The 17,669-nt window shown below is 41.1% G+C and overlaps 1 protein-coding gene across 1 annotated transcript in view; it reads left to right on the forward strand.

Moving 5' to 3' along the window:
* Window positions 1–7,485: 7,485 nt before the first annotated feature.
* fam102aa (family with sequence similarity 102 member Aa) overlaps window positions 7,486–17,669 on the forward strand; it is a 59,669-nt gene continuing 49,485 nt past the window's right edge. Inside the window, exons 1-2 of the mRNA XM_041786434.1 lie at window positions 7,486–7,578; window positions 7,669–7,974. Of these exons, the coding sequence (XP_041642368.1) occupies window positions 7,832–7,974 (143 nt within the window). The 5' untranslated portion in view covers window positions 7,486–7,578; window positions 7,669–7,831. The remainder of the gene's footprint in view (window positions 7,579–7,668; window positions 7,975–17,669) is intronic.

Here is a 17,669-nt window from a genome sequence, read left to right on the forward strand (position 1 = left end):
CTATCCACCTTATTCCTGGGGCCGCCACTGAAAATCTGACCATGGGCGAAACTAATTTAATACCAGCTAACAATGGATGCTAACTATAAATGACAGCTGTTTGATAGAATACTGATATATTTTTGAAATCACACATAAAAAAACTTCACAGGGACTATAAACATTATATATATATATGTAATTATATATTTATATAATTACTTCAATTTAAAAATATATATGTATATTCACTACAATTAAAAATATATATTTTAAATGAAACTGTATTAAAATAAATAGGCTGAATAAATTAAATCTAAATGATCAATAACGCTGATTAAAAATATCACCAACTAAATACGTTTTTTAATTACTAGGTTATTTTTATTGATGTTTTAAAATATTTACACCCATTCTTTAAAAAGTAAAGTTTCCCAGCCAACTTGAACGCATCATAATACAACCTTGCGTTAGCTTGTTAAGTATGCTAATTAGCATCTATTCTGCCAACATGGACTTCAGCTCTGGATTCCTTTTCTAACCAATAAACGTCTGTACCATACCGAGGGCTATGGCACGAATAAACTACCTTTACCCCCCTGATAAATACAGAGTGAATTTGTTTTTGTGTAGATTTTGTTTCAGTTTATTTCAGTCTGCCCCCACAGGGTCAGTCAAGAGCTGGCCCGTGTGGGAATGGGGTTGATGTTTGAGATATGATCCCATTTATTTCTGCTGTAATGGACATTTAAACATGGAGGTGTGTGGGACTTCCTCAGTGCTTTTTAACCCTTTAGTATGTCTTCATCTGTCGATCATGGAGGATGCTGCTCACGTTCAACAGATAAATTATGACGATAAGAAGATTCCAGAGTTTAGTAATTATCCTTCCCATCCCAGTGACTGACTGGTTATAATCTGTTCATTACAAGCAACTATAAAACAGCGTGTTCCTCTCCCAGCTCAGAGTTAAACAGGGTTCTGCATTTTCCCTGGACAATATGGACAAAAGTATTCATCCACACATGTTAGTTATTGAATCCAGGTGTTCCAGTCAGACCCACAGGAGAATAAAATCCTCACCTGTCCATGCAGTCACCGACATCTGTGATCCTAAACGGGTCGTTCTGAGGAGCTCAGAGAGCCCAGAGGTCCTTGGACGCAGCAGACCCAGAGGTCCCTGAACGCAGCAGACCCAGAGGTCCCTGAATGCAGCAGACTCAGAGGTCCCTGAACGCAGCAGACCCACAGGTCCCTGAACGCTGCAGACTCAGAGGTCCCTGAATGCAGCAGACCCACAGGTCCCTGAATGTAGCAGACCCAGAGGTCCCTGAATGCAGCAGACCCACAGGTCCCTGAATGCAGCAGACCCACAGGTCCCTGAATGCAGCAGACCCAGAGGTCCCTAAATGCAGCAGACCCAGAGGTCCCTGAACGCAGCAGACCCAGAGGTCCTTGGACGCAGCAGACCCAGAGGTCCCTGAATGCAGCAGACTCAGAGGTCCCTGAACGCAGCAGACCCACAGGTCCCTGAACGCTGCAGACTCAGAGGTCCCTGAATGCAGCAGACCCACAGGTCCCTGAATGTAGCAGACCCAGAGGTCCCTGAATGCAGCAGACCCACAGGTCCCTGAATGCAGCAGACCCAGAGGTCCCTAAATGCAGCAGACCCACAGGTCCGTGAATGCAGCAGACCCACAGGGCCCTAAACGCAGCAGACCCAGAGGTCCTTGGACGCAGCAGACCCAGAGGTCCCTGAACGCAGCAGACCCAGAGGTCCCTGAATGCAGCAGACTCAGAGGTCCCTGAACGCAGCAGACCCACAGGTCCCTGAATGCTGCAGACTCAGAGGTCCCTGAATGCAGCAGACCCACAGGTCCCTGAATGTAGCAGACCCAGAGGTCCCTGAATGCAGCAGACCCACAGGTCCCTGAACGCAGCAGACCCACAGGTCCCTGAATGCAGCAGACCCACAGGTCCCTGAATGCAGCAGACCCAGAGGTCCCTAAATGCAGCAGACCCACAGGTCCCTGAATGCAGCAGACCCACAGGGCCCTAAACGCAGCAGACCCAGAGGTCCTTGGACGCAGCAGACCCAGAGGTCCCTGAACGCAGCAGACCCAGAGGTCCCTGAATGCAGCAGACCCAGAGGTCCCTGAATGCAGCAGACTCAGAGGTCCCTGAACGCAGCAGACCCACAGGTCCCTGAACGCTGCAGACTCAGAGGTCCCTGAATGCAGCAGACCCACAGGTCCCTGAACGCTGCAGACTCAGAGGTCCCTGAATGCAGCAGACCCACAGGTCCCTGAATGCAGCAGACCCACAGGTCCCTGAACGCTGCAGACTCAGAGGTCCCTGAATGCAGCAGACCCACAGGTCCCTGAATGTAGCAGACCCAGAGGTCCCTGAATGCAGCAGACCCACAGGTCCCTGAATGCAGCAGACCCACAGGTCCCTGAATGCAGCAGACCCAGAGGTCCCTAAATGCAGCAGACCCACAGGTCCCTGAATGCAGCAGACCCACAGGGCCCTAAACGCAGCAGACCCAGAGGTCCTTGGACGCAGCAGACCCAGAGGTCCCTGAATGCAGCAGACTCAGAGGTCCCTGAACGCAGCAGACCCACAGGTCCCTGAACGCTGCAGACCCAGAGGTCCCTGAATGCAGCAGACCCACAGGTCCCTGAATGTAGCAGACCCACAGGTCCCTGAATGCAGCAGACCCAGAGGTCCCTAAATGCAGCAGACCCACAGGTCCCTGAATGCAGCAGACCCAGAGGTCCCTAAATGCAGCAGACCCACAGGTCCCTGAATGCAGCAGACCCACAGGGCCCTAAACGCAGCAGACCCAGAGGTCCTTGGACGCAGCAGACCCAGAGGTCCCTGAACGCAGCAGACCCAGAGGTCCCTGAACGCAGCAGACCCAGAGGTCCTTGGACGCAGCAGACCCAGAGGTCCTTGGACGCAGCAGACCCAGAGGTCCCTGAACGCAGCAGACCCAGAGGTCCCTGAATGCAGCAGACTCAGAGGTCCCTGAACGCAGCAGACCCACAGGTCCCTGAACGCAGCAGACTCAGAGGTCCCTGAATGCAGCAGACCCACAGGTCCCTGAATGCAGCAGACTCAGAGATCCCTGAATGCAGCAGACCCACAGGTCCCTGAATGCAGCAGACCCACAGGTCCCTGAATGTAGCAGACCCAGAGGTCCCTGAATGCAGCAGACCCACAGGTCCCTGAATGCAGCAGACCCAGAGGTCCCTAAATGCAGCAGACTCAGAGGTCCCTGAATGCAGCAGACCCAGAAGGCCCTGAACGCAGCAGACCCAGAGGTCCCTGAATGCAGCAGACTCAGAGGTCCCTGAATGCAGCAGACCCACAGGTCCCTGAACGCAGCAGACCCAGAGGTCCCTGAATGCAGCAGACCCACAAGGCCCTGAATGCAGCAGACCCACAAGGCCCTGAATGCAGCAGACCCACAAGGCCCTGAATGCAGCAGACCCACAGGTCCCTGAATGCAGCAGACTCAGAGGTCCCTGAACGCAGCAGACCCACAGGTCCTTGGACACAGCAGACCCACAGGTCCCTGAACGCAGCAGACCCAGAGGTCCCTGAATGCAGCAGGTAAAGTCCAGCAGCAGGATAAAAACATGTTTGCTGCTGTTGTTGTTGAAGAGTCTGCGTCACAGCAGGAGATAATCACTGACCGCTACGACAGTCCGGATTCAGCAGGGTCAGACAAACACACCGTATCTACAGGAAGGAGAAAGGTAGGGGGGCGTAAGAAGGCGGATCATCAGTGAGAGGAGAAAACTAAGAAGCTCTGCCTGCTCTCTCTCTGAGGGGAGGGTCACGTTTACATCTTTACACCGGTGTTATGGTGTTTTATGGTTCTTAATGACTTATTGTTGGAACATGGAGACAGAGCGGTTTGTTCATTATCAGAACATTCATGTTTTTATTGGATAACAGCAGAGGGGTGTTGTCCTGATTGATACAGACGTCTCTAACTGGGGCAGCACTAACCGTTTATGTACCATCTATTACCTCAGTAATATTCTTATTTATGATATCTGAACAGCTTTGTTAATGTTTTATTTGTATGAGTGTGTTTTTCTCCTTCCTTTATAATATCTATGTTTGGGTTTTTAGTGTTTTTTATTATCTATTTATTTTGTATCCTTAAGGATTGTATTCAAATTCCTCTGTACTTGCACAATGATGATAAAGACCTTCTATTCTTATTCTTCTGTTCTTTTAAGCAGAGGACCTCAAGCTTTTCAGCCCGTGACCCCCAAAATAAAGACCAGAGACCGGGGACCCCACTGGACCTGAGGGTGGTTGAACACAGCCATGAACATTCAGGAATAGTCATGTGGAGACAAGGCCGTCCATACGGGGGGTAAATGGGAGAGCTTTCTGGGGCCCAGACAAGCTGGGGGTCCATGGAGGTCAGGAAAATCCTGGTCTACTGTAAACTTAAGCTGTGATATCCTTATTTTATATTTAACCACTCATATCAATGAAACAGATCTCTTTTTAAATTATTTGTGTAGTAACTAGCCTTCTTAGAAATATAAATATATTTTGTTCAAAAAAATTTAAAATGGGTTAAAAATAGACAAAAAAGGGTAAATAATGGCAAAAAGTGGTGGAAAAGGTGGTAAAGTTGAATCTTAAAATAGCAGAAATGAAGTGGCAAAAATAACAAAAAAGGCAAAAATGGGCAAAAATGGTGGAAAAGGGGAATTTAAAAGTGGCTGATTGGCTTAAAACTGGCAAAAATGGGTGAGAATCTGGTGAAATGGGAAGAAAATCAATATAAACTGGTAAAATAGTGCTAACTGAGAAAGAAAAAATAGGCAGATATTGGCAGAAATTGGTCAAACTGGCAAAAATGGGCATATCAGATGGTGAAATGTGGTTAAAATGGGAAAAACTGAGCATAAAAAGTGGTAAAATGGGTCAACAGGGGCAACATTTGACTTATTTGGCATAAATTGGTTTAGAGGTGGAAAAACAGGCAGAAAAAAAGTGGTGGAAAGAGTTTAAATGGCAAAAATAAATGTTAAATGGTAAAAATGTGTTGAAATTTGTGGGAAAAAATGATGAAAACTGGTTAAAATTTGACAGAATTGGTATAAAGCGGCAAGAGTGGAATTCTCAAAATCTTCTTAGTTTTTTAAGGAATCTGGAGACCCCTTCTTAGTGTCCCGTGACCTTAGAGAGGGTCCAGACCCCAAGGTTGAGAACCACTGCTTTAAAGAATCTTATCACAGATAACCAGAGCTCCAGCTGAGGTTTAGTCCAATGATTACACACCAATGAAAAAAGTAAGATTTTCAGAATAAAAGACATCAAAAATCCTCACATTTCTACTAGAACTTTCTACCAGTGCCTTTGCACAAAGATATGTCTAAAATTATGGGGTTTTTTTTCTCAGAATAAAATCCCAATTCCAGAAAAGTTGATGTGGTTTAGCCACATGATTTTACACACGGTTACCTTTAGCTGGTGAAGAGCGTAGGAGAAAGAACGGCCTGTACACGCCAGTATCCGCCACTGGCTGCTGTCATAAGAATTAAATTTAAAGGATTTTCCCATCACTCATTCCCTCTTATAAAACACCAGGTGACGAGGGTTTTATGGAATTCAACTTATTTTTGGTAAATGTTTTTACTTTAACAGGTTGAAAAAAACTGTTGAATCAATTTCAAATTTTTCTTTTCTTTTTGTAAAAGCATCTCACTTTGAGCATCCAACGATGCCTGAATGACTGCGAGCATTGACGGAGCAAAACAGAAACAGGTTTACAGTCAGCATTGTTCTGATTTATTTACAGAAACAAAAATGTCCCTGCTATCAGTGAATGAAAATAAAGAACAGAACTAATCTAACAGAGAAAATGTTTATTACAGGAAAAGCTTCTCTCCTCAGCTTTACCCGGGCTGCTTTTATGATTTAATTCATATTTAAACCATATTTACACAAACTGTTCATCAAGTTTACACAAATCCATCACGCTGCTGCCTTGATATTATGATGATGATGATGATGATGATGATTAGATTGTTGTCCTGTCAGTGTGAGTCCACCAACACTTTAGCTCTCTGCTGCCCTCCAGTGGCAGAACTCAGCCCTTAACTTCACCTACAAGTATCTATTTCATCTTTGGAAATGCACAGCTCGACATACTAACATAGAAATATCATTTAAATATGAGTAGAACAATATACAAACTCTGGTGTAGTGTTATGGTGGGGGAAACACACAGTTTAACTTTAATGCGACAATCTCACAGTCAGAAAAACTGTTGTTTTTAGATTATCAACCCGTGTGTATACATGGTATGAAGAGATATGATACCATACTGTTTGGTGTTTTTATGTATGGTTCAAACAAACAATTCAAACAAACAACCTCAACATATAAACATAAATAACCATAGCAATGCAAACTAAAAGAAGCAGAACATACAGTGCATGTTACAAACGATACTGAAGTATAAACGACGTAACCATTATTCCGTATTTTCAAAATATAACAGGACTAGAGCGCCCATGAAATATTTTTTAAATGAGAAATAAGAATGAACGAAGAAGCTGTTGGAGCAACGCCATTGGTCTTTCAAATGCAGTACGCTCTATCGCCACGCAGCGTCGCTGTTTCACCACTCAGGCAGCAACGTGACTGACACTGACGAGCTCTCAAGGAGCTGCGTCAAGCTCACAAGTAGAACAGCGGAAGTTAGAGTATGTTTCTTAGATAATACATTTCAAAGACAAAAAGGGACTTAAATTGTTAAATAAATCCTAATTCATTACATTGATCTTGTTTCGTGCATCCTCTGGTACATTATGTACATTTTGTTTAAATAAAGACTATACAGTCAAGTTTTTAAAATTAAAACTTTTAAAAACTATTTATTTATTTCAATATTGGCACAAAGGAGATATTTGTGTTATATTTATGGAAAGGTAATAAAGGATGAACGAAATACAAAATTTTAAAACATGAAGTGTTAATAGCATGGTTATCATTCATCTATCCTCTTATTCTATTCACATAAATGAACGCACAGATCAAATAAAAATGAATGCTTCAGATTTTTAAACCCCTCCTCCACGGACTGACGTTATTTATTTCAGACGTGTTTGTTTTAACAGTAAATTAGTCTATAAAAGCCTTGTTCACGCCTTTAAAATGTTATGTCATTTATATTAAAACTGTTCAATAAGCATAAAATATTTACTAGTACTCGACTTTTAATAAAAGTGAAGAAACTGTCCACATAATACCGTATCATTCATGTCAGTGTTGCTGCTAGTTAAAATGGCATTTTTACTGTCCATTTATTACCATCCATTATTTTTCGTTGGATTAAATTTACCCGCAAATGAAGAGATTTACGTTGATTTGGGCTTTTATTCCGAAAGGCTTAACCGGAAGCTACGTTACCTTCCCTCAGCTAGCTTGATGCTAACGGCGCAAAGTTCCTCCTCTCCTGTAGTTCCCAGAGAAACATAGCGGGTTATCGTCTTTTTCTGTCACTTTTTGTTGTTGAACCGCCGCAGACCAAACTCCCAGGACCCGATATGTCTCCAGGTTCGTCCTTGACCACTTTTGAACTTCATTTAGCACCATTTAATCTTTAATTTCCCACGTTATTCAGCGCTATTCTCTGATTTATTCCAGATTTCTGTGCTGAATCATCCGTGGAGGAGCGGAGTTCTCCTGAAAACACAGACTAAAAACATCCCCGACGGATCCAGGGACATCTGATTTAGAGCTAGTACTTTGAACAGGATATTTCAGCCAGCCCAGGTCGTGTTTTTATGCGAGTGTGGACACCGAAACGATGGCTTTCTTCGTGAAAAAGAAGAAATTTAAGTTCCAGACCCATTTAACCCTGGAGGAGCTGACTGCTGTGCCTTTTGTCAACGGAGTTTTGTTCTGCAAGCTGCGGCTGATGGATGGAGACTTTGTCGCTACTTCTTCAAGGTAAACAGAGAAAAACATTTTTGAAATATTCTTTCCTGTGTAGTAAATACCTTTAAATGCGTTTAAAAGTATGTTTGTTTCAGTGAACAACAGTTTAAACAGCTCTTAGAGCCAGTGAAACACATTTCATGGGGTTATCAGGGCTTTATGGAGCTCTGTAGTGGATTTATTGACTTGGTTTTCACTTTATGGGGAATTTTACACCATTCATCAGGAGTAATAGAACATGCATGGCTGTGTGTAGTGTCTGTTCAGCTGAACTAAGAGGTTTCTGATGAAAACTTGCAGGATTTTTCATGTTTTGGGGCTTGCTAAGTTTATTTTTCCCTACTGTTCATTGGTATTATATTGTTTTTGCTGATTCTCTGCAAAATAAGCCTTAAAATCTTTGTTACTGCTGTGCTGCACACCTTCAAATCACACTAACACCGTGTTACTCAGCCCTGCTCCAACAAATTACTGAAAAATACCTTTGCAAGAGCCACAAACTAAGTGGTGAAAAGTGGCACAAACAGCTTAAATAGCATTAAAAATAAGTTAAAGATGGCAAAAACGGTCAATAAGCAACCAGAATGGGGGGGGGGGGGGGGGGGGGGTCGGAAAGTAGCAAAAATGGGTGAGATGTCACCAAAAAATGAGTTACAGGTGGCAAAAAATGGTCTTAAAGTGGCAAAAATGAGTGGAAAGTGACTAAAATGGGCAAAAGCAGTCAAGAGTGGCAGAAATGGGCAAAAAATAGGAAACTGGTGGCATAAAGTAGATAAAATGGGTTAAAAAATTGGTGAAAAGGGCAAAAATGGGATAAAAGTGGCTTAAAGAAGTGGCAAATGGGCAACAAAAGAGGAAACAAGTGTTATTTATTGGCAAAAGGTAGCTTAAACAGGCAAAAAGTGGCAAAAAATGGTGAAAAGGGGGCAAAAATGGGATAAAAGCGGCAAATAGAAGTGGCAAATGGGCAAAATGGTCAAAAAGCAGCAAAAATTCGAGAAAAAGAGTCAGAAAGTAGCAACAATGGGTAAGAAGTTACTAAAAAATGAGTGAAATGGTCCAAAAGTGTCAAAAACAAGGCAACAAAATGAGTTAAAAGTGATTGAAATGGGCACATAATAGGAAACAATGGTATTTAATGGCAAAGGGATGCCTAAGTGGGCAAAAAATGGTGAAAAAGGGCTAAAATGGAATAAAAGTGGCTAAAAGAAGTGGCAAAAAGGCTAAAATAGAAAACAATTGGTATTAAATGGCAAAGGGCTCTTAAAGGAGCAAAAAATGAAAAAAAGTGAAAAAGGGCAAAAATTGGATCATAGATCATATAAAAGAGGAGGCAAAAATGGGGGAAAAGAAAACCAGTGGTATTTAATGGCAAATGGTAGCTTAAATAGGCGAAAAGTGGAAAAAATGGTGAAAAGTGGCAGAAAGAAGTGACAAAAACAGACAAAAGTAGGAAAAAATTGTTTTTTAATGAACAAAGGAAGCTTAAATGGGTGAAAAGTGGCAAAAATGGAAAAAAAAGGGACAAAGAGTTTCCCTTTTTTAAGGTTTTCTGGGTGAATAATATTTAGAATTAAGACATAAAAGAGCCACATGTGGGTCCAGAGCCACAGGTTGAGTATCACTGCACTAATACCTTAGTTTCATACTATAGGAGTAAAGTCAAACATACAGGTGCAGGTTTGTTGCCATAGGAACACAAATAGAAACCTTAGGCGACACAGATTGTGTAAATTCTTAATCTTAGTGTTAAAAAAGCTGTTAACATTTTCTTAATTGCCCAAAAGAGTTGCACAAGTATTTTAAAGAGTTGCTTTGGTTCCGTTTAAAACCAACTAAAGTCGATTTTTCTCTGATTAAAGCGACTTTGATGCACTTGAGGAGCTCATGAATGTTTTTCTGTAGCTATGAAGTTTTTCTATCAGCTTTATTTCTGTTTTATTCAGACTTTGTGTCACTACATCAGCGTTTACATTAAAGACTGTTTGAGACTAGATGAGGATTTTTAGATGTTTAAGGGGCTCAGCTAGCCTCTTAGCTCAGGACCAGACTCCTCTAGACTCTGGTCTCCCTTCATCTGGATAGACCACACTAGGAGGTCTGCAGGACTGAGTATTAGTGATCTGGATCTGGACCTCCTCTCCAGGTGAATCAGTTAACCCTGTTTTATAAACTTTAGGGATAGTTTTCAATGTCTGTAGAAATGTTATGATGATAACTGCAGGTCTGGGGGGGGGGGCTTCCTGGGGGGCCAGCAAAATCCTGGTCCACTGTAAAGTTCAGCTGTGGTATTTTATTTAACCTGAATAATAACCACTCTTATGAAAGAAACACATTTTAATTCATTTGTGTAGTAAGTAGCCCTCTAAAAATGTAAATGCTTTTGTTGAAAACAGAATTAAAATACATTAAAAATAGCTAAAATGGGTTAAAAATAGCAAGAAAAGGTGGTAAAATTGGATTTTAAAAGAAGCAGAAATGGGTTAGAAATGCCAAAAATTAAATACAAGTGTCAAAATAGCCAGCAAAATGGGTTAAAGTGGCAAAAATTGTTATATAAAGTGGTAAAAGGGGATTCAGAAGTGGCTGAAATGGCGTTTAAGTGGCAAAAATAGGTGGAGATTTGGTGAAATGGGATAAAAATTGATATAAACGGACAAAAAAGGGTTAGCTGAGGCAGACAAAGTCAGAACCTGGCAAAAATGGGCTTATTGAACTGTGAAATGTGACTTAAAAAGTGGTAAAAGGGGTTAATAGTGGCAATAATGTGTCAACAGAGCCAACAATAGGTGAAGAGTGGCAAGATTTGGTTTAGAAGTGGTAAAAAGAGGCAGAAAAAGGTAGTGGAAAGGGTTTAAAACTGACAAAATGAGTTTGAAGTTGCAAAAATGTGTTAAAATTGGTGGGAAAAAGTGATGAAAATGGGTTGAAATTTGGCATAATTGGTGTAAAGTGGCAACAGTATAATTTAAAAAATATTCTTAGTTTTTTTAAGGCATCTGGAGACCCCCTCTCAGTGCCACGCGACCCCCAGTGAAGTCCCGACCCACACGTTGAGAACCCCTGATGTAAAGAACCAGTATGCAGGCATACGATGACCATGATCACATTTCCCCTGCAAATAAATCCTGAAATCTTTGCATCAGTTTGTCACATCATGTATGTTTGTCATATCAGTGCATGTGTATTTCTCTGGGGATGTCCCAACACCACGATTTTCTACCAATCAAACATAAAATGTTCTTTTTGTTCAGTCTAGAGCAGTGGTTCTTAAATGGTGTGGCAAGGCTCGCTGGTGTGCCTTAAGGCTAGTCTAGGTGCCGTGGGAATTTGTACCAAACATTATTACTACAACTTTATGCCAAGTCCTGCAACCAGACCTGCTCACAGATCTAGACTGGTTACAAGTCCTGTAACCAGACCTGCTCACAGATCTAGACTGGTTACAAGTCCTGTAACCAGACCTGCTCACAGATCTAGACTGGTTACAAGCCCTGCAACCAGACCTGCTCACAGATCTAGACTGGTTACAAGTCCTGCAACCAGACCTGCTCACAGATCTAGACTGGTTACAAGTCCTGTAACCAGACCTGCTCACAGATCTAGACTGGTTACAAGTCCTGTAACCAGACCTGCTCACAGATCTAGACTGGTTACAAGCCCTGCAACCAGACCTGCTCACAGATCTAGACTGGTTACAAGTCCTGCAACCAGACCTGCTCACAGATCTAGACTGGTTACAAGTCCTGTAACCAGACCTGCTCACAGATCTAGACTGGTTACAAGTCCTGCAACCAGACCTGCTCACAGATCTAGACTGGTTACAATTCCTGTACCCTGTCATGCTCACAGATCTAGACTGGTTACAAGTCCTGTAACCAGACCTGCTCACAGATCTAGACTGGTTACAAGTCCTGTAACCAGACCTGCTCACAGATCTAGACTGGTTACAAGTCCTGTAACCAGACCTGCTCACAGATCTAGACTGGTTACAAGTCCTGCAACCAGACCTGCTGAATGATATAGACTGGTTACAAGTCCTGCAACCAGACCTGCTCACAGATCTAGACTGGTTACAAGTCCTGTAACCAGACCTGCTCACAGATCTAGACTGGTTACAAGTCCTGCAACCAGACCTGCTCACAGATCTAGACTGGTTACAAGTCCTGTAACCAGACCTGCTCACAGATCTGGACCCCTGAAAAACCCCCAGAGAGTGGGACCTCCCCAGTTGTGATTTATTGATGATACCAGTGCATGGGTGTTGATCAGTAGCATTGGTGCTAGCATCCTGGCTAACTGTTAGCTCATTAAGAGCTGAAAAGCATGGCAGACTGTTACTAGGTTGAAATTGGAGTTGAAATTATTAATTTATGCTATTTTTAACCAAGTTAACCAATTTTTCTTCCCATTTTGGCACTTCTTTTCATTACTTTTGACCCATTTTTTGCCACTACTTTTGACTACTTAAACCATTTTGCTGCTTTTTTAAAGCATTTTTGCCACTTATCACTACTTTTGACCCATTTTTGCCACTTTTTTTTGGAATTTTTTGCCACATTAAACAAACTTTGCTACCTTTTTGCCACTTTTTTTTGTTCAATTTTGCTATTGTGTGGCCATTTTTTGACATCACTTTTAACCCCTTTTTACCACCTTTTAGAAACTTTAATGTTTTGCCACTTTATTGACACTTTCAACCCTTTTATGCTACCTTTTGCCTTTGTTTGACCGTTTTTTTTTTTTTTTGCCCAATTTTGCCCTTTTTACCACTTTTAACCTGTTTTTTTCTAACTTTTAACAACATTTAGTCCTTTTAGGCCACTTGTAACCCATTTTTGCCACTATTTTGACACTTTCAACAAGTTTTTGCCAATTTCAACCCAGTGTTTTGGCCACTTTTTACCAATTTTTGCCCATTTCTGACTTTGTTTTTCCACCTTTTGCCCACTTTTGCCATGCGTTTATGTAACTTTGAACTCATTTTTGCCCACTTTTGCCGTCTCCATGACCCCCCAGTTGGCTGGCAGAAAGCTCTCTCCTTGATCGTCCCTTATAGACCACCTTGACTGTAACATTATTTAAAAAGTCTATTTTATATCGATTTAAACATGGTGTGCCTTGAGATTTTGGCTTAACCTTAGGGGTGCCTTAGGCTAAAAAAGTTTGAAAACCACGGCTCTAAAGCAACTAGAACTCGGTAGCTTCTTGTGTTTTTCTTCAGTAAATGTAAGAACGCTGCCTAAACTGCAGAAAACAGTCTGCACAAGGTTTTTAAGGGTTATTGCTGATAGATTTAATCCTCTCTTGTGCAAATGTCATAGAAAATGATGATGTTTTTATCTTGCTAGTTTCTGATATCTCTGATGGTTAAAGTGTCAGATGGTGTCCCTTTAAAAACATGATGAAGTCATCATCACTCTGACAGCCTATCGTCTCTGCAGTGTTTGCAGCTCGGCTCATGCCGGTGAATGATGGTGTGATTCTCTGTGAGTCACGGTTAAATGCAGGGTGTTGCCATGTTAAGTGGCCTCTCTGTGTATCTGCACTGGCACCTCAGCTGGACTACCAGACTAAACACGACCAAAGAAGCCCTCCAGAACCAGTTCATACTGGTCAGACGGAGCGTCTACCAGCTCCAAACACTCTGAGGGTGATGTTGTTTCTGCTGTGAGCCTGTTGTTCTGTGGTTACAGTGACAGAAGCATGGGCTGAAGATGCTCTTTATCTCCTTATTCACCGTACGTGATCCTCATTTTCCAGCTGCTCTTTAACAACAGTGGCCGCGTCGTCTCCTCATCTCCAGCCTTGTTTACATTTTAGCACCTTTCAGATACCCAGTGATGCCACTTCAGTCCCGGTGTTCATACTGTAAGACCCTCGTCTCCAGAACTCTCTGTCCCTCCTCTTATTCTCACATCCTCTCTGTGGCTCCTACCGTGGTTTGGTAGCCCCACATGCTGACAAGAATGAATGGGGGTTAATTAGCCACCAGCTAACAGGCTAGTGGTGCCTCTTTAGCAGCTTTTCTCCCTCATGTCTTCATAAAAATGCTTTTAAAGGACATGTGATAAAGCATTAGCCAGTAAATCTTGTCGGGTGCTGGTTAGGATATTTCAGGTAATTTGCTTGGAAATTTTCAAGTATCCTCATGGAAGTTAAGTGAAAATGTTTTAACATTTTAGATGGATTGGAAAATTGGGGGAAATTTGCATTGAATTTTTCTTTTGGATTATTCATTGGAATGTGGGAAAATTGTGGGAATGTTTGGGGAAATTTGTTCGGAAATTTTCAGGCCTTTTATAGAAATCGAGGAAATTCAGATTTTTTAGGAATTTGATTGGGAGTCTGGAGGTGGGTGGGGGGGTGTTCCTTAGAACGCTGAAGAATTCCCATGGAAATTTTCAAAGATTTGTTTGAATGTTTGGATGTTTTGTCTTTGTCATGAAAATTTGGAGAATGATTTTGTAAATTTTTAAGAATTTTCTGTGGAATTTTTTGGGGTATTTGCTCTCAAATTTGGAATTTTTTTAGGAATCCACATGTTTTTTGTTTGTTTGTTTCACTGTTAACATTTGGGGACTTTTTCAGAGAAACTTTAGGCTACTTTTTATGGAATACTTTAGAAGAGAATTTTAACCAAAATTTTATGTAATATCCTTGAATTTTTGGGGAATTTTTGTGGATTTTGTAAAGAAAAATTTCCAAGGAATTCCTGCTCAAAGACCAGGCTGTTGTTTTAATCTATCAGATCCTACTCATCTTAAATAAATGGGAGAAACTTAAAATGCTTCCAAAAGTAGAGCTCAGGTCTCAGGAGGTTAAAGAAGAAGAGGAGGAAGAGGAGGCAGCAGCGAGCGTTAGGAGGCTGTTTGACGCTCCTAACCTTGTTAGTCATGCAGATAAAGAGATCTGACCTGAAAACTTTGAACACAGTCTCTCAGATGGTTCGGACAGTTTGTTCTTGTGTCACACATTAATGCGTCTCGGCTGAAGGGCCTCTGAATGCCGGCTTTGTCCAGTCTGAGGTAAACAAAGAGCAAACATGACAGAAGCATGCTTTTCCAGACTCTGCTGTGGTTCCTTCATTTACAGACCTGAGGCCCAAAGTCTGCTCTGACCCACTAAACTCACCTCCACGCCGCCTTGATGAAGGCTGTTATTGGCCGAGCTGCTGCTAACCCGTTTCTCTGATTTTCCACGAGCGACGCCTCATTTAAGACGACTCAGAAGGATGGAGAGGGTCTGAGCTTATCGCCTCGCCAACCTTGTCTCTCTTCCTTTTATTGCGTCCGTTCATGTGCGTTCTTCGTGTTCAGGCTCTTTAAACTTCGATCACCTGAGTGGATCGAGGCGTATGCAGATTCTCCCAGCATGTGTGGTAAAAGCAGAGCGTCTTGGTGAACACGCTCAGCCTCGCTGTCACGTAGCATCATCCCGGGAGTGTAAAGGTCAAAGAAGGGAAGTAATCATCCACACATCTTCATCTCAATCAGGTTTTCTTGTGAGCGGATGTTTCTGTTTTCTTACCTTTCATCCACAAAGGCGAGCAGATCAGACGCTGCTGTGAGGCTGAGATTATCTCGTCTGTCTGGGGAAATCTCAGCCTGCTGCTGTGATCGTACCTTTGTCTAGACTAGGGCTGGGCAAATGATGGAAAATTAGATCAAATCACAATATGGCCTGCTGCAATTTTCAAATCGCAGAGAGTGCAATATTTCTTTTTTGTTCTTAAAGTTTTTATTTGTCTTTTCCAACAAAAGTTACAGACAGTAGTTTCACTTTGGCTCTATAGAATATACAAAACAACACAATAAATAAATTAAATTAACATTAATTTGTTGTAGAATGCATGAGATGAGGAACTTAAGAAATAATCGCATATTAAATCACAGTTGCACTATTGGGTAAAAAAATGGCAATTAGATTATTTTCCCTAATCGTTCAGCCCGAGTTTTTCTCAGACTGAGTAAATTTGCATGAAGTAAGTTGTGTAATTGTTCCACTTGTTGAAATGATAAATAATCATGATCTTTAAATTCAGAAAAATGTTGACCCTTTACCCAATACCAGGATTGGATTGGCACATCTTTATTTTTATTTGTATCTTTTTTATTTTATTTTATTTTTATCATTTTAAACGGCAAAAAAGTGGACCAAGACAGCAGAACAGGCCGTACACAACCAGAAATGTGAGGAAGTGTTGGTGTTAATGTCTGCATGTTCATGTAAAATCAGACGCTGGGTTTGTGATAGCTTTTAAATGCACGGCACAGAAGTCTGATATCCTCATGTCACTGGTGTCAAACTCAAGGCCGGGGGGCCAAATCTGGCCCATGGAAGGATTATATCCGGCCCGCTCGATCATATTTGTATTCTAACTGGCCCACCAGTATGAGGTCTGCAGAGTTCCTCCAGTATAAAAATGTAAAATTTAACTTGATTATTTAAAATTTCCTTGTTAAGCCATAAAAATCTGAAAAAGTAAAGAGTAAAAAAGATTTCATAAAAAGTTAGAAATGTGGTGGAAAAAATTAATTTGTGTTTTTATTTCATATTTTCAATTTTGCATCTCAAGATTACGACTCAAACTTATGATTCTGGCTTTTCATTTCATGCTTTGACCTTTTCAACTCATAATTTGGACTTTATATTTCACATTTTTATCTTTAAGAGTCACAATTTTAAATTTTAAGTCATATTTTGACTTTTTCAACTCCTTACTTTGGCTTTTTAATCCCATATTTTGACTTTCAAACACATGATTTCAATTTTTTCTCTTATTTTGACATTTTAATTTAATTATTTTTACTTTTTATATCATATTTTGACCTTTTAGACTCCCAATTTTGGATTTAAGTCATATTTTTAACTTTTTTAGTCATCATTTTTAATTCTAGCTCATATTTTGACATTTTCAACTCCTAATTTTGGCTTTTTAATCCCATATGTTGAACTATCAGACTTTCAATTTAAAATATTAAGACATAAGTGACTTTTAAACTCATGATTTCAAATTTGATCTCATATTTTGACCTTTCAAACTTATGATATTAACTTTCTCCTCATATTTTTGCTCTTTTAAAACATTATTTTTCTATTTTTAATATCGTGTTCTGATCTTTTGAACTAATAAATAGGAATTTTATCTCAGATTGAGCCTTTAAACTTATCATTTTTACTTTATTGAATTTCAAAATGATTTATCATCAGTGCTGTGCAGTTTATTTTCATATTTTATTATTGGTGAAAATGAGGTTGACAGTTTAAGGTTGTGTTGACCCTGTTAAGACCTAAATCCAGAATCCAGCCCCTGCTCTGATTGAGTTTGACCCCCCTGTCTTTTGTCTTTAAGAGTAAAGTGTGGCTAGAGAGAGAACGGGGAACCAGACAGTGCTGGGACCGGGAATAGTTCCCAACACCAGTAAATGAGGACTCTGTGAACACAGAGCTCTACCCGCAGACTCAGCCTGGTGCTTGTATAAACCCGTATAAACCTGTATAAACCTTTATAAACCCGTATAAACCCATATAAACCTGTTTTAACCTGTTTAAACCCATTTAAACCTGTTTAAACCCGTATAAACCCGTTTAAACCCGTATAAACCCATATAAACCTGTTTTAACCTGTTTAAACCCGTATAAACCCTTTTAAACCCGCATAAACCCGTATAAACCCGCATAAACCTGTTTAAACTTGTTTAAAC

The sequence above is a fragment of the Cheilinus undulatus genome, linkage group 5, assembly GCF_018320785.1.
Source record: "Cheilinus undulatus linkage group 5, ASM1832078v1, whole genome shotgun sequence".
Lineage (NCBI taxonomy): Eukaryota > Metazoa > Chordata > Actinopteri > Labriformes > Labridae > Cheilinus > Cheilinus undulatus.